The sequence below is a fragment of the Procambarus clarkii genome, chromosome 16 (assembly GCF_040958095.1).
Source record: "Procambarus clarkii isolate CNS0578487 chromosome 16, FALCON_Pclarkii_2.0, whole genome shotgun sequence".
NCBI lineage: Eukaryota > Metazoa > Arthropoda > Malacostraca > Decapoda > Cambaridae > Procambarus > Procambarus clarkii.
This window is the reverse complement of record NC_091165.1, coordinates 32,553,750-32,578,220: the sequence shown is the minus strand read 5'-3', so window position 1 is coordinate 32,578,220 and position 24,471 is coordinate 32,553,750. Positions and strand designations below refer to the sequence as shown.

Below are 24,471 nucleotides of genomic sequence, written 5' to 3'. Positions count from 1 at the left end.
GGGCATCAGGGTGAAAAACATTTTGCCCATTTGTCCCCGCCTACACTGGGGATCGAACCCAGAACCTCAGGACTACGAATCCGAAGCGCTGTCCACTCAGATGTCAGGTAAATACAGTACGTATTTACTGTACAGCATTAACTCCAAGAATTCAATATTGACAATTTCAACAATAAGGTAAATAACAACTGTAACAGCATTTTTAGTAGCACAGTAATATATATACAGTATATAATGATAATGCATTTTTAATGTTTACAAGAAAGAGACTGGACATAAACGCCTCTTGAAGGTCACCTCTTGCAACAAATCCAACGAATTCAACACACCGGGGTTGGTCCCATATAGTGCACTGAATCCAGGTTGTACTGTATTTAATCCCTGAACGGCGCAGCTATTAATGACCAACACCACCAATGTGCCAAGAAAAAAATGTAAAAAAAATTCTTACAAAATAAATGTCGCCTATAAGAAAAATTTAGGGGACATTTTGGTCGTAACAGAGTGGATAAGTCTGGCAAGAGTCAGGCGCTGACAGTAGGCATCCAGGGTCGGTCCCCTACACCCAAGCCATCGGGCAGGAGTGTTGCCACAAAGATATTACTGTATTACCTAATTATTTAATGTATATTTTTTTGCAGTAATTCAATAGCATGTAGTGTGACATTTTTATAATAAAACATGTGAACCATTAATATACTCAAAAGTATGGTGTGAATATTAGTGATTCAATGTTCACAAACAAATATTTTTGCTGTTAATACACTGTCTAAAACACATTATATAGAAGTATCTACGTTTTTTGGTTCACCATAACCATACCACTAAGCTGTTATGGCAAATCCAAACAATAGCAGCAGCTGCCACACACTGACGACACTACGTCACGGACAAGATTCCTCCTACCAGGATACTGTTTTTGCTGTCCTTACACTATATACACATGTGATATGCAAGTATCTACTTTTTTGTTCACCACACCAAATCATATTTTGGTTTGGTTTGATATTAAGTCTCCCCCCCCCCCCTCCCCACTTGAACAAGTTAGGTACCCCAGTTCTACAGACGAGTACCATCCATTCACAAAAATATGCGGGAACGGGTCCAAGTTGGCAGGAAGTAACAACCAGAAAAGCGGTTGAGAGGAACAATGAGTAAAGAAGGCTACAAGAGCACAAGGCTCAAAAACTACATGAAACCCCCAATCATTGGAACACAGCCTTCTAAAATGAAAGTACAGTACATGTGTTATGATGGACCAGCAGACTTTAGTAGTATTAACACTTTCGCACTTTCCGCGAAGGTCACTCAGCCAACCGAATGTGCGCGCGGCGTTTTTATCGCTTAAGCGTAAAAACAAAAATGTGTATACTCTTTTTACTCTTCTGACCTTAGTTCTCATGCTACGTATTTCATTTTGGTACCAACGTGTTCGCAATAAAATTCTCTAGAAGGACATCAGTAAAAAAAGTCACGAAACGTATAGGGATACCAGCACCAAATAAATAACTACGAAGATGACTCGCCGTGAGCGCCCATCAGCAACAAAATGTTTTTACTCTTGGGATTGTAATCACCTCCACACTTATTCTACAGCGTTAATTTTGGTATCAATGGACTCGCAATGAAATTCCCAACACGGTGATATGAATATAAGCGTAGAATAATGATGCGGCCCGCCCGCAAGAGTGTGGGAAGTGGTGAAATTGTTACCCGGTATCGGTGACGGGACGACGCACGGCGCTTTGAAAGTTTATACTTATTTCACTCTCATGACATTAATTTTCTATGTACGTCATTCATTTTTGTGTCAATGTGTTCGCAATAGAATGTTCTATGTGCCCATAGGTAAAAAATATCAACAAAGCGTAAGTTAGAATAGCGCCAAATATAAAACAACGCTGGAACATATCAGTGAGCGTCAAACACACACGAAATGTTTTTACTTTTGTTATGTTTGTCAAGTTTATACTTGTTGCACACAGTTATTTTTGGTTGTATATTGATCGGAATAAAATTCCCTAAACAGACATATGCATATAATACATGATATGGGGGAAGCATTACCAGTATAAACGGCTAAAGTCACCCACCTGCAACCCGTTTGGGACAAAATACCATTTGATCGAAGTTATCCACACCTTTCATGAACTTATTGTACCATGCAGCCTAGTGGTGAGAAAGAGAGCCTCATAGCGCGCAGTTTGAAACAAACCCAAAGTAAATCGGATAAAAATTGAATTTTATACAAATATTTTAAAAGAGGACTCAACTTTATGTCCACTATGCGTTAGCGTTAGACGAAACGGGACGCGCCGGCGCGTCCAGATAGCTCGAAAGTGTTAACACTTTCGCGCTCTCCGCAAAGGTCACTCAGCCAACCGAATGTGCGCGCTGCGTTTTTATTGCTTAAGCGTAAAAACAAAAATGTGTATACTCTTTTTACTCTTCTGACCTTAGTTCTCATGCTACGTATTTCATTTTGGTACCAACGTGTTCGCAATAAAATTCTCTAGAAGAACATCAGTAAAAAAAAGTCACGAAACGTATAGGGATACCAGCACCAAATAAATAACTACGAAGATGACTCGCCGTGAGTGCCCATCAGCAACAAAATGTTTTTACTCTTGGGATTGTAATCACCTCCACACTTGTTCTACAGCGTTAATTTTGGTAACAATGGACTCGCAATGAAATTCCCAACACGGTGATATGAATATAAGCGTAGAATAATGATTGCGGCCCGCCCGCAAGAGTGTGGGAAGTGGTGAAATTGTTACCCGGTATCGGTGACGGGACGACGCACGGCGCTTTGAAAGTTTATACTTATTTCACTCTCATGACATTAATTTTCTATGTACGTCATTCATTTTTGTGTCAATGTGTTCGCAATAGAATGTTCTATGTGCCCATAGGTAAAAAATATCAACAAAGCGTAAGTTAGAATAGCGCCAAATATAAAACAACGCTGGAACATATCAGTGAGTGTCAAACACACACGAAATGTTTTTACTTTTGTTATGTTTGTCAAGTTTATACTTGTTGCACACAGTTATTTTTGGTTGTATATTGATCGGAATAAAATTCCCTAAACAGACATATGCATATAATACATGATATGGGGGAAGCATTACCAGTATAAACGGCTAAAGTCACCCACCTGCAACCCGTTTGGGACAAAATACCATTTGATCGAAGTTATCCACACCTTTCATGAACTTATTGTACCATGCAGCCTAGTGGTGAGAAAGAGCCTCATAGCGCGCAGTTTAAAACAAACCCAAAGTAAATCGGATAAAAATTTAATTTTATACAAATATTTTAAAAGTTGACATAACTTTATGTCCACTATGCGTTTACGTTAGACGAAACCGGACGCGCCGGCGCGTTCAGATAGCGCGAAAGTGTTAACGAGCAAAACCATATGGTGCTTCCTAGCGTCTCGCGGGTTCTTGCAAATTCTCGGACGCCTCCGACGCCAGTGTTGTTGTTGTATCACACATGACAAGCATCCCTCTGCAGTTATTTGTGCTTTTCTTTGGGTTTTTAGTGGTTTTGCGACTACAATTTGTAACACACGATGTCTCCAAAGAAGCTGCTTGCTAAAGATAGTGTTGTCAAGAGGAAGAAAGACAATTATTGTGGATTTGAAGAAGGAAATTATAGCAAAGCACGAGTGTGGTGTCTGTGTGACTGATCTCACAAGGGAGTATGGCAGGTCCTCATTAACAATTTACACCATTAGTAAGGGAATGAGGAGGTAAGGGAGGATGCTGCCTCTTCCACTGAGATCAGGGAAGTGTTGGGAATGTTTGAAAAGGTGAACGCATTCTTGGAAAAGCTGCTCTGATAAAGCAGTGACAACCCGGTGTGTGAAAATGTTTAATTTATCACTGTGATAACACTTTGTGAAAGTGTTATCACTTTCGCAGGTATATGTCGCTTGAACATGACACTTTTTTATCTTGAATGCACCCAAACACCGCGCTCAAGTGTCATTTGAGCAAATATTTCTATAAAATCCAATTCTTATCCGATCGACTTGGGGGATAGCATAAACATGTTTGCCATGAAATTTCCGTTTTCTCTAATAGCCACATTGCCTATTTGGGAGAACGGTATTGTATTGTATCTTCGTGATAAGACCATTGTATTGTTGACAACGAGTGTAATCGACGTAGTTTTTTATTTGATGCTGGTCTAACACATCCTTGTGTGACATTTGAAATGAAATTTGGGTGAAAGTCCCAAGGAGAAAGAGTACACTGAAAAAATTAGAAAAAATCTGACTTTGAAGTAATTAGGTAATAATATCTTTGAGGCAACTCTTACCTGACAGCTCGGGCGGAGCAGACCGCCTCGTGAAGATTGCTGTCAATGCCTCTTTTTTGCCAGACTTCCCAGGCCTATTGCGGCCAAAATATGCCACTTACGATTTATAGTATTTTTTCTTCTGATCAGGAAACACAAATGAACGCTTTTACATGTTGACCAGACCACACACTAGAAGGTGAAGGGACGACGTTTTGGTCCGTCCTGGACCATTCTCTGCTTCCAACACTAGTAGCACTGTACTATGCCTTCCCTTCATATCTGAACTTTCATATACCTTTCAAATACCTTTCATCCTCTTGACAAAGCTCGCCTTTCGACAAACAAACACTTCGTAGCAATCTAGTTCACACTGCTGCTCCTGCTTCAAATGCTGCTGGTGTCTACTCTATTTCCTGTCTGTCTTGTCCTTTCCAATACTTTGGTGAAACTGGCCATACACTCAATGACAGACTTAAAGACCACAAGAGAAGTGTTAACTCTGCAGACACTAACAATGCTCTCTTCTGTCATGTGAGGGATTCTAATTATCCTACTGATTGGTCTTCTTCCAAAATAATCTTTCCTGCCTCAACTCTACAGACGCAGTCTTGTTGAATCTGTTCTAATACACAACGTACCCAACGTGAACTTGGCTTTGGTTGGCTTTGTTGCTGTGGACTCTTTCCTTTCACAGTATATACTCAAATGCTCTAATCTTTCTAACAAATATGACCAAACATAAGCTTACCCTTCCATTTATCTTTCTTTCTCTTTCCTTTTCTTTCTTCTCTCTTTCTGTTCATTGTTTTCTCTTACGTTCCCTTGCTATCCTCCTCTTATCCCTATTACTATCCCCTTCTCATTCGGTGGTTGTAATAGGAGTTGCCTCGTATGGGCCAATGGGCCTTCTGCAGTTCTTATTCCTACTACCATCCCCTCTACTATACCTTACCTTGCTCCTCACCTCTCTCTCTCGCCTATTTATTGCCTGCCTCAACTTCCTCATCAAATCAACTTGAGAATGGTCCAGGACGGACCGAAACATCGTCGTCCCTTCACCTTGGTGTGTGGTCTGGTCAACTTTCTTCAGCCCCATTATTGTGACAACGCCTGCAACGCTTTTATAGGACGAAATATTTTTTTTTTTTTGCCCCCTGTGAGTGTTGAAAGCCAAATAGCCCAGAGTAGCTTAGGGATTAACAAGTGCGAAAGTAAAAATACTAGAAAAAGGGTAAACCCAACTGAGTAGAACACCTGGAGAGTAATGACATAAGACAGTATAGTTTTCAAACAAAGATCACGTGTAACAAACCTACTTAGTTTTTATGGTAGAGTCAGAGATTCTATAGGAGAGTTGGTCGAGTTGACTGTATCTGGACCTAAAAAAAGATTTTGACAGAGGCTGAGACAAGAGGTTGTTTTTGGAAACAAACATGCTGGAGAGGTCACAGGGAGACTTCTGACACGGATGAAAAATTTTCTGACAAAGATGAGGGTGGTAATCAAGAGGCAATGTATCCAACTGAAGGAGTGTTGCTAGCAGAGTACCTCAGTGTTCAGTTCTTGCGCCAGTAATGTTCATCGTTCACATATACGATCTACCAGAAGGATTACAGAATGATATAAACATGTTTGTGGATGATGCTAAGATACTGGGAAAGATAGGAGATGGAGACAATTATCATGCTCCACAAATGTACCTAAATAAAACAAAGTGCTTGGAGCGTCAAGTAGCAAAGGGAATTCAAATGGAATGTCATGTTATGGAATGTGGAATCAGATAAAATAGACCACACACAACTTATAAATTATGTGGAAAGAAGTAAAGAAGGATATCCCTCCTACCTTGAGGTTACCTTGAGGTGCTTCCGGGGCTTAGCGTCCCCGCGGCCCGGTCGTCAACCAGGCCTCCTGGTTGCTGGACTGATCAACCAGGCTGTTGGACGCGGCTGCTCGCAGCCTGACGTATGAGTCACAGCCTGGTTGATCAGGTATCCTTTGGAGGTGCTTATCCAGTTCTCTCTTGAACACTGTGAGGGGTTGGCCAGTTATGCCCCTCCTAGATAGATATCCCTCCAAAGGATACCTGATCAACCAGCCTGTGACTCGTACATCAGACTGCGAGCAGCTGCGTCCAACCGCCTAGTTAGCCAGTCCAGCAACGAGGAGGCCTGGTTGAGGACCGAGCCGCGGGGACGCCAAGTCTCAAAACTATCTAAAGGTAACCTCGAGATAAGGAGTGGTTTTGGATAGTAGACTCCCCAGAATAACGCAAAGATTGTGCGAGGAGCGCATGCATTGCTTTCCAGCTTCAGACTCTTTAATTACAAGGATACGTGTGTTGTAGAGACTACAAAGTAGTGAAGACGGTGGCAATCCTGTTTGAGACAGGATGCTGGTCAACATACAAACTCTGGGTAAAAGTTGAATGAGAGGCACCAGAGCTAAGATGGAGCCCAATATGGCCAAAGAGAGTCAAGACAATGAAGGGCAGAGGGAGAGGCAGACGAGTAAGCAGAACAGCCACAATCAAGTTTAGGCAGCACGAGAGGAATGTAAAGAGAGGAGTGTGCGCCTAACAGCTCCCCCAGGAAGTATGGGACAAGACCTTAACCCTTAACCTGCGCATGGGGAATATATACGCCACGAGTAACATGTCCCACAGTGTGCATGGCGTATATATACACCATACCTGGTTGATGGGGTTCTGGGAGTTGTTCTACTCCCCAAGCCTGGCCCGAGGCCAGGCTTGACTTGTGAGAGTTTGGTCCATTAGGCTGTTGCTTGGAGCGGCCCGCAGGTCCACATACCCACCACAGCCCGATTGGTCTGGCACTCCTTGGAGGAATAAATCTAGTTTCCTCTTGAAGATGTCCACGGTTGAATCTTGAGTATCTTGAGATGATTTCGGGGCTTTTTTAGTGTCCCCGCGGCCCGGTCCTCGACCAGGCCTCCACCCCCAGGAAGCAGCCCGTGACAGCTGACTAACACCCAGGTACCTATTTTACTGCTAGGTAACAGGGGCATAGGGTGAAAGAAACTCTGCCCATTGTTTCTCGCCGGCGCCTGGGATCGAACCCAGGTCCACAGGATCACAAGTCCAGCGTGCTGTCCGCTCGGCCGACCGGCTCCCTAAACGACCGGTTGTTCCGGCAATATTTCTTATGCTTACTGGGAGGACGTTGAACAACCGCGGACCTCTGATGTTTATACAGTGTTCTCTGATTGTGCCTATGGCACCTCTGCTCTTCACTGGTTCTATTCTACATTTTCTTCCATAGGGTGCCAGGCACGATTCAAATGACCCACGGCTACACGGGGTTCACATTAGCTTCCTCAGGGCTCTTGTAAACAGACGCCATTTTAAAAAAAATCTGTGGGCAATATTCTCTGGTGTGAGAGCCACAGTACTGTTGGAGCCACCAAGGCTGGCGCACGCAGCACGAGCGAACAGCATTGCTGTTAGCTTGTGACCACAGCATCGCCAAAAAATGACAAAATATATATATAACTGCTATTATTTAGTGATGACAATATTACAGATGACTCCTGACTGTGATAAAAATAACCAGGGTTGTGATAATAGCAGGATTGTTGTAATAATTAGTGCTCGGGGAGGAGTGATGCTGAGGGACGGAGGGAGATTGCATTGTTTACTGACTGTGTGGCCACCTGTTATTGTCTGCAGTCACCATACCAGGTCAGTGGTTCTCTATGGTGAACACAAATGTAGATACTTATATATAATGTGTGTATTAGTGTAATAACAGCAAAAGGATTATGTTGGGAGGAGCCATTTGGGTGACGGAGGTGACGTCGTCTGCATGATTTGTCTAGCTGTTTAGAGGGTGGCCACTATGCTCTTTGGGCACTCTACAAGCTTAGGTGTACAGTTACGGTGCATACAACATGTAGATACTTATATATAATGTGTGTATATAGTGTAATAACACTGCAAACAGTATTGTTGGGGGAGAAATTTTAGTGCGTGTGAACTTGAATGAGTGCGGGAGGCAGCCGCCAGCTGACTGTGTGTAGCGACGACTCGAGCACGACTAGTGCTGAAGAGGCAGCCGCCAGCTGACTGTGTGTAGCGACGACTCGAGCACGACTAGTGCTGAACTAACCCTATCAGCTTAAGTTGTACAGTTGTGGTGAACAAAACATGTAGATACTTATATATAACGTATGTATATTGTAAATAAAATAAACAGGATGGTGGGAGGAGAAAGTGGGCGAGTGAGGCGTTGTTTAGGGATTGGCAACGAGTGGCTGGCTGGTGTGTGGCGGTCACTCCTCGTTGCTTATCGACTCTCAATACCAAATTAGTGGATCATTATGGTGAACAAAACATGCAAATACTTGTATATAACCTGTGTATAGTGTAATAACAGCAAAACTATTTGTTTATTGTTTTATGAACATAATTGAATCACTAATATGCACCACATGCTTTTGAGTATAGTGATTATTCACCACTTATTATATAAATATCACAACTCACACTATTGAATAATATTGCTGCAAAAAAACTAAGAAAAAATCAAACATCGAAATAATTAAGTTAATAATATCTTTGTGGCAACTCCCACCTGTCAGTTTGGGTGATGCTGACTGGCTCTGACAACTGATCTGTCAACACCCACTTTTTGCCAGACTTCCTCGGTCTATTGCGCCTAAAACATCTCGCCTACAATTATTTTTTTTTTTAATTTTTCCTGTGCTCAGGGAACACAAATTAACATTTTCATAAGACGAAATAATTTTTTAGAATTTTTTTTTCTTGTGCACAGGGGTGTAAATCACCTCAGGACCCCTAGCAGCTTAAGGCTTAAGTTAAGGGCCCTAAGAGCATCAAACTCGGAGGTAAGGTAGGTATGGGGTGACCAGGATAAAGGAGTGTCAAAGATTAACCTCAAAAATTTAGCAAAATCTTTATATATCAAAATAAGCGCCTTTAGAATGCGCACAATTTGATACCAAAATGAAAGATGTAACATGAAACTTGATGTCCGAACACTTACATGATTATAAATAGGCTTTGTCAAAATTTTAAAATATTTGTTAAAATTCTATTTATTATGCTATTATGTTGGGACTAGTTTTAAAATGCGCGCCTTTACGTCGTGAACAATTTGATACCCAAATGAAAGATGTAACAAAAATTTATGTCAGAACACTGGAAAGATATAAATAATTTTGTAATGATGAGCTTCCAGAATTAAAATATTAAAATTCCAGTTATTGCTCTATTATTATGGGACTAGTTTTAAAATACGTGCCTTTCTATTGCGAACAATTTGATACCAAAATGAAAGACGTAACACGAAAATTGATGTTTTCAAACTGAACGAGTATACACATTAGGTTGCAGTGTACAAATTGGTGCTCGTTCACGGGTAACTTTAGGCTTTTCTGCGGGGAGGCACTCCAAACTTTTGTACATTATATTCATACACATCTGTAGGAAATTTAATTGTGAACACAATGATATCAAAACGAGCAATGTAGCACGAGAATTAAGGTGAGAAAAATGGAATGCGTATGCACATTTTACTAATTTTGTGCGCTCACAGGTAACTTTTGCCAACTTTAGGCTTTGCTGTTGGGAGTCATGCCAGGCTTTTGGACATTATATTTATACACACCTGTAGGGAATTTAATTGCGAACACGATGATACCAAAATGAGTGACGTAGCACGAGAATTAAGGTGAGAAAGCCGAAACGAGTACACACATTTAGGTGACACCGCGCGCTTGCCCGCATGCTCGTCCGCACGCCGGGTGCATGACCCCTAAGTTGACCGCACGCCTGCCCGGTGACAGTGTTAAGTATGCAGCTAAACCACCGCACCGTGTCGAGCGCCTTGTTGCACTAGATCAAGGTGTGCAGAGCGCCATTTGGCATTTTTAGGTATAGGGAGCAATATAGGTACACGGGGCTCACATCTCGTGTCTTAGGACTCCTGTAAAGACTTTTTTAATTGTGGGTAACATTCCCAGGTGTGAGAGCCTCAGTACTAAGTAAGCAACCAAGGCTGGTGCACTTATGATGAACTAACAGCAATGCTGTTCGGCTGGTAGCCACAGCATCGTCTAAAAATTTCAAAATACATATACAGCTTATTATTTAGCAATGATGGTATTACAGAAGACCCCAACTTATAAAAATTACCAGGATTCTGATAATGGCAGGATTGTGGTGATTAGTAGTGTGTAAAGTGTGGTGGGAGGAGTAATCTAGGTGAGGGAGGAACAGGTGGCATAGTCTGCTGACTCTACAGCAACCTGTTATTGTCTGGACTCGCCATATCAGCTTAGTGGTTCACTATGGTGAACACAAATGTAGATACTTGTATATAATGTGAATATTGTAATAACAGCAAAAGGTACATGTTGGGAGGAGCCATTCTGGCGAGGGAGGTGGCTTCGTCTGCTGGCTGGTGTGTGACTTGCTGTGTTAGTGTAATAACAGCAAAAACAGTTTGATTGATCGTAGAATATAATATACATGTCACATTTCAGCCCAATAATTGACCACAGCGATGCTCTACACACGGACCTATATAAATTCCACAAATTACACTTATTATATTACAGCAAAAGAAAAAAAAAAGAATAAGAATCAAAATAATTATTAAAAAATTATATTCGCAGAAACTGCCGCCTCAAAGGGTGGCGGGGTCGAGTGACCCCCGGTGCTTCATCACTCTGCGCTCATAATTTGCTCAAGTTCTTAGCTCCGCCACAGCTAAAGTACGTCACATACAATATTTTATTTTAATTTCCCATGATCAAGAGACCATTTTAACTACTGTATACAAGAGAAAAAAAAATCAAATTTATTTTGGTACACCACAGGAATGTCATTTTAAGGCTGTGCAGCACAGTGGTTAAAAGGTAGTGATTGCTACTGATCACAGAAGGAATCTACTGTAGTGATCACAGACCTTGTACGCACTAAAACCAATATTCTTGCTGAATAAATTTCTAACAATAACTAGCATAATAATGAACACGGGGGAACTAGGGTAAAGATATTATTCAATGAGTAGTTTCAAAATTAGATACGACTAGAAACGGGGTGGTAAGGAGTAACTGCATTACACAACCAACATTAAGTTGGGTGTGACTTAATTCAACCCCCACACTGCGCACATTTAATAATGATATTCCCGTGGTGCACATATATATTTGTTCTAAAAACAGCATTTTTGAAACAAAAAGGTAAAAAGGGTAATAACTCATTCACTGCTGTTAAAATTTCAGTGGCTGATAGTATGACTGCTCTGCACGTGGCCTACAATACTAAGGCCATGGAAGGAAAATGTTGGACTGGATTCTTTAGTTTTTTTTCCAAGATGGGAGATTTGTTACTGGAGGCATAAGTAAATATGAGCCCCCTTGTATACATGGAAGTTTCAAATCTTATGATATACTAACATCACATATCAGCTGGTGCACCGCCACACCACTTAAATTAATGTCAGCTGGTGCAGTGCAGGGGTTAAACACATTTAGACATACTGTATGCTAAAAACTGTATCTGTACCATGTTAAAAATTATATTAGACATACCCTTAACCATTGTTAATATAAACAAATAACAAGGACAAATTTAAAAAGGACAGTATCGAGCAAGTAACATACCAGAGTCACCATTGGCAACACCATTGGTCTCTTCACTATGTCCATTCGTTAGGGCAGAGTTAGCAGCTTCCTGAGAACAAAGTTGCAATCATTTTTTATTTACATTCCAGGTAAATACATTCCATTTCAAATAAATAAATTCCAAATACATTACATTTCAAATAAAATTAAAAAAAAATTAAAACCATTAAATTTAATACAAAAACAAAACTTGATCACTAACCTGCTCAGCATCACCATTTGTCTCCATGGCCTCCACAGTCTCATCTTTCTTGTCCTTTGGCAGCTCTGCTTTCTCTTCCTTCTTTGACACAACTTTTGTTTCTTCCTTCTCGGCTGTTACTTCCATACTTTTCTCCTCTGCAGTCTTGTCTTCCTTAGAGTCTTCACTGTTATTTTTGGCATCCTTTGACTCTTCTGTCTTCTCCGTAGTGTTTGCCTTGTCGGCATCAGCCTTACCAGACTTCTCCGCTGCATCGTCCTTCTCTGTCTTTTCCACCGTGTCAGACTTTTCCGCCTTGTCAACCTCGCTGACTTTTTCAACCTTGTCAGCCTTCTCTGCTTCATCGGCTTTCTTAGTCTCGTCAGCCTTTTCAGCCTTGTCTTCTGTATCCATCTTTTCCTCCAAGTCTGCCTTTTCGGTCTTTTCTGCTTCCTTGGTCTTTTCTGCCTCCTTAGTCTTTTCCGCATCCTTGGTCTTTTCCGCATCCTTGGTCTTGTCAGAAAAAATGGTCTTGTCAGCCTCCATGGTCTCTTCCGCTTCCTTGGTCTTTTCCGCTTCCTTGGTCTTGTCAGCCTCCTTGGTCTTGTCAGTCTTGTCTAGTGTATCCATCTTTTCCTCTTTGTCTGTCGCGTCGGTCTTTTCTGTCGCGTCGGTCTTTTCTGTCGCGTCGGTCTTTTCTGTCGCGTCGGTCTTTTCTGTTGTGTCAGTCTTTTCTGTTGTGTCAGTCTTTTCTGTTGTGTCAGTCTTTTCTGTTGTATCGGTCTTTTCTGTTGTATCGGTCTTTTCTGTTGTATCGGTCTTTTCTGTTGTATCGGTCTTTTCTTTTGCATCGGTCTTTTCTTTTGCATCGGTCTTTTCTGTCGCGTCGGTCTTTTCTGCCGTGTCTTCTGTATCCATCTTCTCAGTGTCCACCTTGTCCGCTTTGTCTGCCTCGTTTGCCTTGTCTGTCTTTTCTGCCACCTTTTCCTCGGAGTCTGCTTTGTCTGTCTTTCCTACAGTTTCCTTAGGTTTCTCTTCTTTCTTACTAGTTTCTTCAGACTTTTCTGCATTATCAACGTCTTTTGCTTTTTCTACCGACTCCTCCATCTTTTCTTCAATTTTGTCTGCATCGCTTTTAGACTTTTCATTTTCTTTCTCATCTTTTTTTTCAGTGGACTCTATCTTTGTTTCTGTCTTATTGGATTCCAAAGATTCTTCTTTATCATTACTGGCTTCAACCTTGGGGTCTTCTTTTACATTCTTAACGGGGGACTTTTCCTCTCCCTTTGTCGTCTTCTCAGAAACTTCAGCTTCTGGGGCAGCACTGTGGACAACATTATAATTATAATACTAGGAATGGATGTATTCAAAACTACATGAAAAAAGTATACATTTGGCCTGTCATTGAGTAGCAATGCAATACAGTGTAGTATATGAAAGTGAAGAAAAAGGTAAGGTAAGGTAAGGTTAGGTTAGGTAAGGTAAGGTAAGGTAAGGTAAGGTTAGGTTAGGTTAGGTTAGGTTAGGTTAGGTTAGGTTAGGTAAGGTTAGGTTAGGTTAGGTAAGGTTAGGTAAGGTAAGGTTAGGTAAGGTTAGGTTAGGTAAGGTTAGGTTAGGTTAGGTTAGACCCAATACTTGTGTAAGTGACAAGTAGTGGCTCATACCCAGTGGGTTGGGGGGGGGGGGTCACTGGGAAGAGGCAGGGTACTTGTCACTGTTAATCATCGTGATTTAAAGATTAAAGGCATCAGAAAAAAGGTTGTATACAAGTGCATTAAAGAGGGAATATAAAACAATGTCAGACAAGCAAAAACAGATTTTTAAAAAGTTACATATAACAGGTTAAGCAAAGAAATTCTTATAGGATTTTTCATAGGTATCAAGATTAAGAGCTGAATTGATTAGGTAAAGTAATTGATAATGAGGAAATAGGTGATAAGTTAACCAAGTACTTTGTATATACCAGACCATTATATTATGCCTGCAGCTGAACAAATCTATTAGGTGGTGAAGAGATCAAATTAACAAGTTTAATACTTCAACAGGGCAATTTATAAATGAATGGAAAAATAAAAATCCAACAAATCCCCAAAACCAGCTTGCAAACCTAGCAAATTTGGTCATTAGTTGGATTAGGGCCATGGTTATTTCATAGAAAGCTGTGTTTGCATAATTCAAGTGGCAACCCATTTTAAGTCAAGTGCCTCAGGGATCTCCTGGGACATCTGTTGTTTACTATACATACTTTTGATAGTTACCATAAAAGAGGAAGATAATTGACATTCAGTACCATCCTCCTGGGTAAAAGTGACCAAGTCCATTTGGGAATAAAGTATGAAATGTGTTACAATCTGGAAGAAACTGAGGAAGTTGAAGCAGTTGATAAACCTTATTTCAGGAGAGGTCATTATGGGGGAACTTAGGAATTTGACTGGAAAGGCTTGCTGATGGGCAAGGAAGTAAATGAGATGTCAAATTTTGTGAAATCTATGGATAAAGGCACACAAAAATTTATACCAAAGCAGAGATGTAAAACTAGAAAACAGGATTGGTTCAACAAAAATTGAGAGAGGGCCAGGGACCAAAAGTAAAAAACAGAATCACTATAGGAAGAGGCCAAACCCCCAAACATACCAGGGATACAAAAATGCAAGCAACAACTACATGGCAGTGAGAAGAGGCAATATAATCAATATACAAAATAGTAATAGGAATCGATAAAATTGATAGGTAAGAATTCCTGTGACCTGGAACATCAAGAACAAGAGGTCATAGATATAAACTAACTAAACAAAGCTGCCAAAGAAATGCAAGAAAATTCCCTTTTTGTAAGCAGAATGGTAGACGGTTGGGACAAGTTAGGGGAGAAGGTGGTGGAGGCCTAATTCACTAATTTCAAAGCGTTAGATGACAAGAGTGCTGGGAAGACGGGACACCACGAACGTAGCTCTCATCCTGTAACTACACTTAGGTAATTATACACAACATTTAGATTCAGGACTGAACAGCAATATTTGCAAATTTACACTACAAATAAGAAATAAATCAGATAAATAGGAAGAAACAAATTTAAAAAATGAACAAAATATTGGCAGATGCAGTTTAAGACTGAACAAATATAGGGTTGTGAGCCCAGGAATAAGTTACCCAGATATCAGCTGGGCAATGATGAAATTAAAAAACAATGGAAAAGTAACTGGGAGGCATGATTACTAGGGATATTTTAAGCCAAAATATCAATGCATAAATGTGCAGAATAAAGCAAATAGGATTTATTGTTAATGTTACTTCATGTTGCTCTTTTTAGGCAGGCTCTTTTAGGCTCTTTTCTATTCAGATCATTTTCATTTCTGTATTACAGAATGGACAAATTCACTTTAAGTGTAGAGATGGATGGCAAAGTTAATCCAAGGAATTAGAAACCTTTTATTACATAGATAAAAAAAAGCTAGACTTTCATCCTAGAACATCAAAGTTACGAGCGACTTGATTGAAATATATAAATAAATTAAAGGAAAGAGATAGAAACAACAAAAAGGATAGAGAAGGCACTTAATTACAGACCAATGTCATTTACACATTCCATGTAGTCATTCAAGGCACTCTGCACATTTGGTAGACTAATACAGCAACATGTGCATCACCAGCACGGAATCCACACCTAATGAAGCATAAAAGCCAAAATTAAAAAAAAAATGTTTGCAACAAAATTGGTGCCAGAGCTAAAAGTGTTAAGCTATGAGACTATGCTAATGGAACACTCAGAACCCTAGAGGATAGAAGGAACGGGGGATATGACCACAACAAAACATACTCAAGGTAATGGATAAAATAAACAAGAATAACCACTACAAATTTAAAGTAGGACAAGAGGACACGAAGTTGAAGTGCAAACGAGCCCATGGAATGTAGGGAAATAACCCTATCCTGTTCAAATAGTCAGTAGAATGCAATCAAGGTAGTTGTGGAAGCCACCTCCAGCCACAACTTTAAGGCCAGTTTTGACAATTTAAATGTCAAAAGTTAAATTGTAATACAACTGTTACAACATAGGTAGTAGACAGGGCATAAAGTTAGACCTCACTCCCCCTGTAGACACTTAGTTAAGTACTAGAAAAGTCTTAGACAACAACCCTCTCATTAGAGCAGCCTCGGACAACTGCCACTTCCACACTACAGCATCCTCAGACACAACCAGCTCCACACTAGATTAGTCCAGGGCACAAGAGGGTCATTCTATCTCAAATCATAATGTCACCTATGGCTCCCACTCGACCCTCTCCAAATGCCATGAAATTTTGTAGTAAGATAGCACTAGACCCCAAATGACACTGCAAAATATTAGAGCTCAATCTGCTTTGGTTCTTAAATAACAGGTCCATATTCAATGGGCTCTCGTCCCGTTAATGTGTAAATACCACAAAAATTACCAACTTTGACCCTTTGTTAAATCACTTCTATTGCCTGTAGGAGTGTGAAATTTGACATACCAGGATAACTTTTGGTGTAGAATAACTTAGTGTATTCAAAAAAGCAGTATGGGTGGCCATTCAGCTATCCATCCATGCTAAAATCACTGCCAAATTTTGTCGTGAGAAATTTGGAGACCACTACCCATCACCAAAAGGTCTAAATGCAACAATGCAACAATGTATAACAAGCACAATATTATGCAGTGATGCAATAGCAACTCTGTTGTATCCATGTGTCCAGAGGTGGCCCACTTGAAAGTTGGCCAAAAGAAAAAAAATTTGTGCAAAACTAGCCAACATTCAAGGTAAAATATCTCAATATGCATCATTCCCAATTTGGTTTTGAATGACACCATTGGATAGAACAGATTTTTCTGTACAAGAGTAACTTTTATTTAGATTGAGATCTGAATTCCTAGTTCAGCCAGAGGACTCTGAAAATGACATACCTTGGTGCGATATCGAAAAAATTAAATTATGATTCTCCATCTTCTTTGTGCACTGATCATGACTTTCTATTCTTTCTGGGACACATTCGACTAAATTCTTCACCCTCAAAAAATTGTACTACCCTTTCCTTCACTTCCTCGGGAACTGACTTGCCCTGCATTTTCTTAGGAATTGCTAGTATTCCCTGTTCTTCTTTCAGCTTCCTATCTTTGCGAACCATGTATTCTGAAACTTTGAATAGCTCCATTGTCTTTTTGATAGACCAGCTTTGTGGCACTAGGGTTAGGATTTGTATTTTTTCTTGGCGCCTTGCTACATGGAATTTGAACTTCATTTCTTCACTGAGTTTATTGAAGTCTTGGCAATTTGTGCACTGTTGGCTAGAGCTTGGTACCAACAGGTTTTGGCAATCAATATTTCCAATTGCAGCAATCTGCTCGGCAATTATTTCCTGTGCTTGGCTAATCTTGCACTTTGCATAACTATGCTTATCCCTTGCACTAACTCATTGATATTAATAGGTGAGATGCCTAATACTGATAAACTTGTGTTTACACTTTCACAGATTTCCATATTATCAGCAGGGCCATCAGAGTCAGTAGAGCTGGACTCACTCACCTGCTTACTGTCAAATTCCTTTCCGCATGATGTGCACAACTTTTGGCCAGGCTTAATACTGACTTTCACCATATCTGACATTTTCTCTGCAGTAGCTACTGTGGTTGTTCGCAAATATTTTTGCTTTACATAGCATTTCTTCTTGAAGGAATTGCAGCAAGTTTTTTGCAAAAAATTCAAATTTTGTCAACAGCAAAGCTTCATGATACAAGATTCTCAATCCAAGTTCAGTTCACTTCGCTTTGCTATCAGTTTTTGATCTTCTGCAGTACAGTATACTGCTTTAGAAACTTCCAAGCCTTTCTTGGGAGTGTAGGTTGTCAAGTGACATTCAGACAAGCCATGCTCATGGCTAGCAATAACACATGGCAATAAACCAATGGAATCCCGATTCATGACATTTGTAATCGAATATTTAACTGACTGAATACAGTAATTTCAAGTGAGACCTGTAATACATTAATATTAATATTGCTTTTAATTTATTTGTGTATTTATTGCAAGTAAATACACAAATAAGTAAACAACAATGTTTGACCTACTGACACGATACTACAAAGATGTAAAGATATATATATAGAACAGGAACCTAAAATAGCACTGATTGTTTAATAATAATTCTGAATCCCACCCAAAAATGTTCTACCCAATGAAGCTTAACAATTTTCCAATCAGTTTGGATATCAATTTGCTAGCAGTCATGATCAGTGCACAAAGAAGACAGAGAATCATAATTTGATTTTTTCAATATCGCACCAAGGTATGTCATTTTCAGAGTCCTCTGGCTGAACGAGGAATTCAGATCCCGACCTAAATAAATGTTACTCTTGTACAGAAAACTCTGCTCTATCCAATGGTGTCATTCGAAACCAAATTGGGAATGACGCACATTGAGATATTTAGCCTTGAAAGTTGGTTAGTTTTGCACAAAAAAATTTTGGTCAACTTTCAAGTGGGCCACCTCTAGACATATGGTAAGACAACTATTGCATCACTGCATAATATTGTGCTTGTTATACATCGTTGCAAAAGATCGTGGCATTTAGCCCTTTTGGTGATAAGTAAGTCTCCAAATTTCTCACGACAAAATTTGGCAGTGATTTTAGCATGGATTGGTAGCTGAATGACTACCCAAACTACTTTTTTTATTACACTGCTTTAATCCGCACCAATCTGTAATGCCGCACTGGTATGCCAAATTTCACGCCTCTCTGGGCACTAAATGTGATTAGATAAGATAAAGGGTCAAAGTTTACAATATGTAGGCATTAATGGGATGAGAGCCCATTGAACATGGCCCTATTTAACAACCAAAGCAGATAGAGCTTTAATATTTTGCACAATTTCATTTGGGGTCTAGGGTTACTTTATTACAAAATTTCATTAGATTTAGAAAGGGTCGAGTGGGAGACCTTTGGTGAATTCACATGGAATGACCCAACATCCAATATCACACTTGAACAGCCTACTACTAACATTTACACATTTCAACATCTTCAGACAATAGCCAATTACACAGAAGCAGCCTCAGACAACAGTCAGCCACACTAGATCAGCCAGTCACACTAGAGCAGCCTAGTATACAGCTGCCAGCCACACTAGAGCAGCCTTGGATACAACAGCCAGCCACACTAGAGCAGCCTTGTATACAACAGCCAGCCACACTTGAGCAGCCTTGTATACAACAGCCAGCCACACTAGAGCAGCCTTGTATACAGCTGCCAGCCACACTAGAGCAGCCTTGTACACAACAGTCAGCCACACTAGAGCAGCCTTGTACACAACAGTCAGCCACACTAGATCAGCCAGTCACACTAGAGCAGCCTAGTATACAGCTGCCAGCCACACTAGAGCAGCCTTGGATACAACAGCCAGCCACACTAGAGCAGCCTTGTATACAACAGCCAGCCACACTTGAGCAGCCTTGTATACAACAGCCAGCCACACTAGAGCAGCCTTGTATACAGCTGCCAGCCACACTAGAGCAGCCTTGTACACAACAGTCAGCCACACTAGAGCAGCCTTGTACACAACAGTCAGCCACACTAGAGCAGCCTTGTACACAACAGCCAGCCACACTAGAGCAGCCTTGTATACAACAGCCAGCCACACTAGAGCAGCCTTGTATACAACAGTCAGCCACACTAGAGCAGTCTTGTATACAACAGTCAGCCACGCTAGAGCAGCCTTGTATACAACAGCCAGCCACACTAGAGCAGTCTTGTATACAACAGTCAGCCACGCTAGAGCAGCCTTGTATACAACAGTCAGCCACACTAGAGCAGCCTTGTATACAACAGCCAGCCACACTAGAGCAGTCTTGTATACAACAGTCAGCCACGCTAGAGCAGCCTTGGATACAACAGCCAGCCACACTATAGCAGCCTTGTATACAGCTGCCAGTTACACTAGAGCAGCCTTGTATACAACAGTCAGCCACACTAGAGCAGTCTTGTATACAACAGTCAGCCACACTAGAGCAGTCTTGTATACAACAGTCAGCCACGCTAGAGCAGCCTTGGATACAACAGCCAGCCACACTATAGCAGCCTTGTATACAGCTGCCAGTCACACTAGAGCAGCCTTGTATACAACAGTCAGCCACACTAGAGCAGCCTTGTATACAACAGTCAGCCACACTAGAGCAGCCTTGTATACAACAGCCAGCCACACTAGAGCAGCCTTGGATACAACAGTCAGCCACACTAGAGCAGCCTTGTATACAACAGTCAGCCACACTAGAGCAGCCTTGGATACAACAGTCAGCCACACTAGAGCAGCCTTGAATACAACAGTCAGCCACACTAGGGCAGCCTTGTATACAACAGTCAGCCACACTAGAGCAGCCTTGTATACAAGTCAGCCACACTAGAGCAGCCTTGTATACAACAGTCAGCCACACTAGAGCAGCCTTGGATACAACTGCCAGCCACACTAGAGCAGTCTTGTATACAACAGTCAGCCACACTAGAGCAGCCTTGTATACAACAGTCAGCCACACTAGAGCAGCCTTGGATACAACAGTCAGCCACACTAGAGCAGCCTTGGATACAACTGCCAGCCACACTAGAGCAGTCTTGTATACAACAGTCAGCCACACTAGAGCAGCCTTGGATACAGCTGCCAGCCACACTAGAGCAGCCTTGTATACAACAGTCAGCCACACTAGAGCAGCCTTGGATACAGCTGCCAGCCACACTAGAGCAGCCTTGTATACAGCTGCCAGCCACACTAGAGCAGTCTTGTATACAAGTCAGCCACACTAGAGCAGCCTTGGATACAGCTGCCAGCCACACTAGAGCAGCCTTGTATACAACAGTCAGCCACACTAGAGCAGCCTTGTATACAGCTGCCAGCCACACTAGAGCAGCCTTGGATACAACAGTCAGCCACACTATAACATCAGTGGTCCAGTTAGGTAACTTGATCTATGAAAAGGTACAATAAAGAGAATTACAGAAATGCAGCCATAGAATAATGTAGACCAGCACTATAATACCATAAAGAATATTTAATTAAATGCTAAACAGAGCCATGCTAAGCTATTTAATCAAATACATTTCACTACTGGTATTTGTATTTCAAATATAAACTGCTTTTGACTCATGTTTAGTCAAAGCTGAAGGCTGAAGGCATAGCCTTTAGCTGAAGGCTATATGAAAAAGATGAACTTGCATCACATACTAGAAGTTTTTCTAAACAAATGCAGATCACTTAATTACTTTGTATTGATTCAATAAATTTTCAATAATGAATAATAGGTGGCAATGCTGCTAGTTGTTGCTATTACAAGGTATCTTTTCAAACCTACTGGTGAACTTTATTGCCATGTTATATGAGCATACTGGCAACATTACCAGTCAATGGACAGTTAAATGATCACACATCAATCTATGTTGCTCTTGTTTACAGCAACTGTATATCAGGAAAGCATATTACTTCCGCCATTCTCAGCTACTATTATTAAACATTCAACTTTCTAAACGTAATGTTAATGTCATTGTTAAATGACTAATTTAAAGATCTAGGCCATCAGACATTACAAAAATGTCGAGGCCGTTGTTGTCACTCGCGTGCAACACTGCGTGCACGTCACATTTTAAAGTCCCGGGCACCGCGTGGTCCAGCCCCCCCCCCCCCTCACACCCCTCCACGCGCTCAAACTAATGCAATTCTAAGTTTCCTTAGTTACTTGCTCGCCCTCTTCTGAATCAAATTCGAAGAACAAATGCTCGCAGCTCCAATCAATACACACCGCCCCTTCCCAGCACGCCGTTCACCTCGAGTTTAGTGCTAGGACCAAACCACGCGTCAGAAGATGGAGAACCTACGACCATCCGGTCCGTCGCGGCCCATTATCACGTCCATCTTGTCACGTGTGCTTTGGTCATCACATGTTAAGCCACGTTAATGTGTGCACTAACACTATACAACAACGTAAACTAAGTTCTGTCAATGCCCCAGAGAAACTAAAGCCAGTTAAGTTTACTCGGTCTACAAGTAAAATATCCTTTCCGTTGTTAAAGATGTCATTTGGCGAAGTGGAAGCTTTCGCATCCTAGGTGTTACAAGATCACTGTGCTGGCTGGGCTATTGTCTGTCATTAACAAATATCTTTGATTCCCTTACAAGCTTAAGGATTAAACCAACAAACAGGCAGAAACTGGCCTAAATATACGGTCAAGGACTTCTCCGCGTTACTTGGGAGCACTACGCATGCGTCTTTAGTTCCCCATAAACCCCTGAGCCTGTTTAAACACCAACTCTCCTTAACAAGTAGTGTGGCTCCGTATTAGCACAAGAGCAATATACACGACCGTCGGGTAAGGACAGCCCTAACCTGAACACTAGACTAAGTTAACTTGGCAACAAAGCCAGCCGGACGCCACGGAACAATGGCGGGCTTTTCACTCTCAGATAAAGTACAAAGTTGTAGTTATGACTCGTTAACAGTTGAGACGGGTCCAGCACGGGTAGCGTCGCTGCTCACCACGGACCAGCAGCCAGGTTTAGTTGCCGTATATGGTGAAGGAGCACCAGCAGGTGTGGAGGCTGGTGTGGAGGAGCCTATACCCGGTGTGTAGTGTGAAGGGGCGTCGGTGGCCATAGGCCTAACAGCTCCCACCCCCCGCCTCGCTCCCACAACCACACTAACTACCTGCTTCTCACGCAGAGAGCCTCACGCAACACGCCGGGAGCCTCACGTGGAGCCTCACCCAACACGCGGGGAGCCTCACCCAACACGCGGGGGAGCCTCACCCAACACGCGGGGAGCCTCACGTGGAGCCTCACCCAACACGCGGGGAGCCTCACGTGGAGCCTCACCCAACACGCGGGGAGCCTCACGTGGAGCCTCACCCAACACGCGGGGGAGCCTCACCCAACACGCCGGGAGCCTCACCCAACACGCGGGGAAGCCTCACCCAACACGCCGGGAGCCTCACGTGGAGCCTCACCCAACACGCGGGGAAGCCTCACCCAACACGCGGGGGAGCCTCACGCAACACGCCGGGAGCCTCACGTGGAGAGCCTCACGCGGAGAGCCTCACGCGGAGAGCCTCACGTGGAGAGCCTCAGGCAACCCGCGTGGAGCCTCAGGCACACCAGCGTGACCAGCCTCCGCCTCAACTGGCTCATAATAAGTTCCCGCCAAGCCGGTGCCTTTGTTCTGGGGTGCGGAGTCCCGCCCGCCCTCTCGCCGCCCTCTCCCTCACGCCGCCCTCTCTCACACGCCGCCCTCTCTCACACGCCGCCCTCTCCCTCGCCCTCACGCCTCCCTCTCACACACGCCGCCCTCTCCCTCGCCCTCACAGCCCTCCCTCAAACACGCCGCCAGCCCTCTCCCTCACACACGCCGCTCGCCCTCACAGCCCTCTCCCATGTACACAACGCCCTCGTCGCCTCACACCCCGCCCATGTACACGTCGCCTCACACCCCGCCCATGTACACGTCGCCTCACACCCCGCCCATGTACACGACGCCTCACACCCCGCCCATGTACACGACGCCTCACACCCCGCCCATGTACACGACGCCCTCGTCGCCTCACTAACGTTTGGACTTACGTTTAAATCACTTCTGCGTTAGTGGGTAGTTCAGCCCGGCCTAAGGTGGTGTTGGTGGTGGTGGGGGCGGGTGTGGCACTGCTCGCCGGGTCCCGCACACACAAGGCACTCCCTTACTACCCTCTACACGCACTCACACCACAAAGTGTTCAAGGTGGTCCTTGTGGCCAGCATCAGGAGACACCGGCCGCCACACCACCGGTCCTTTCCCTCACTTTAGTTCAAAGTCTTCCAGGTGTTCCACGAGCGTCGGCCTCGCTCAACACAACTGCTAGCATACTTACACGACCTTGGTAGCTGTATCGGCCATTTGGAGGTATTTGGGAGCGAGTATCACGAGAAATACAAGAAAGGGCGAGAGAGCGCGCCAGCAGAGGTCCAGTAAGCTCCGCGTCGGGCAAGCAAGAGACTGAGAGTGGTAGAGCGGGAGTGTTTCCCGCGCACCCCGGCCCGCCCACAATGCCCCGCGCCGCCATGACAACATCGCAGCGTTGTCATGACAACCACCAGACTCCACCCAATAGGAGGAGCCTCTCCTCACACGTCATGCTCATATGCCACATCTCATACAAATATTCATCATATTCCAACTATTCGACAATTTACGATAAATACGATATAAATCAAAAATTACAAAAAAACACTTTAAATAATTCTAATTTATTTATTTTGATGTAGGAATTTATAAGGAGGAAAGAT

The 24,471-nt window shown here is 42.5% G+C and overlaps 1 protein-coding gene across 2 annotated transcripts in view; it reads right to left on the bottom strand.

The window, feature by feature from the left end:
* Window positions 1-24,220, bottom strand: part of LOC123760108 (dentin sialophosphoprotein) — a 34,622-nt gene extending 10,402 nt beyond the window's left edge. The window contains exons 1-3 of one of the 2 annotated variants that reach the window (XM_045745589.2): window positions 24,057-24,220; window positions 12,188-13,490; window positions 11,965-12,034 (exon numbers count right to left, since the gene is read on the bottom strand). In XM_045745589.2, the coding sequence (XP_045601545.2) occupies window positions 11,965-12,034; window positions 12,188-13,490; window positions 24,057-24,082 (1,399 nt within the window). In that variant the 5' untranslated portion in view covers window positions 24,083-24,220. Of the gene's footprint in view, window positions 1-11,964; window positions 12,035-12,187; window positions 13,491-23,772 lie in introns of both variants that reach the window. The other variant, XM_045745591.2, reaches the window with a different exon arrangement.
* Between the last annotated feature and the right edge of the window lie 251 nt (window positions 24,221-24,471).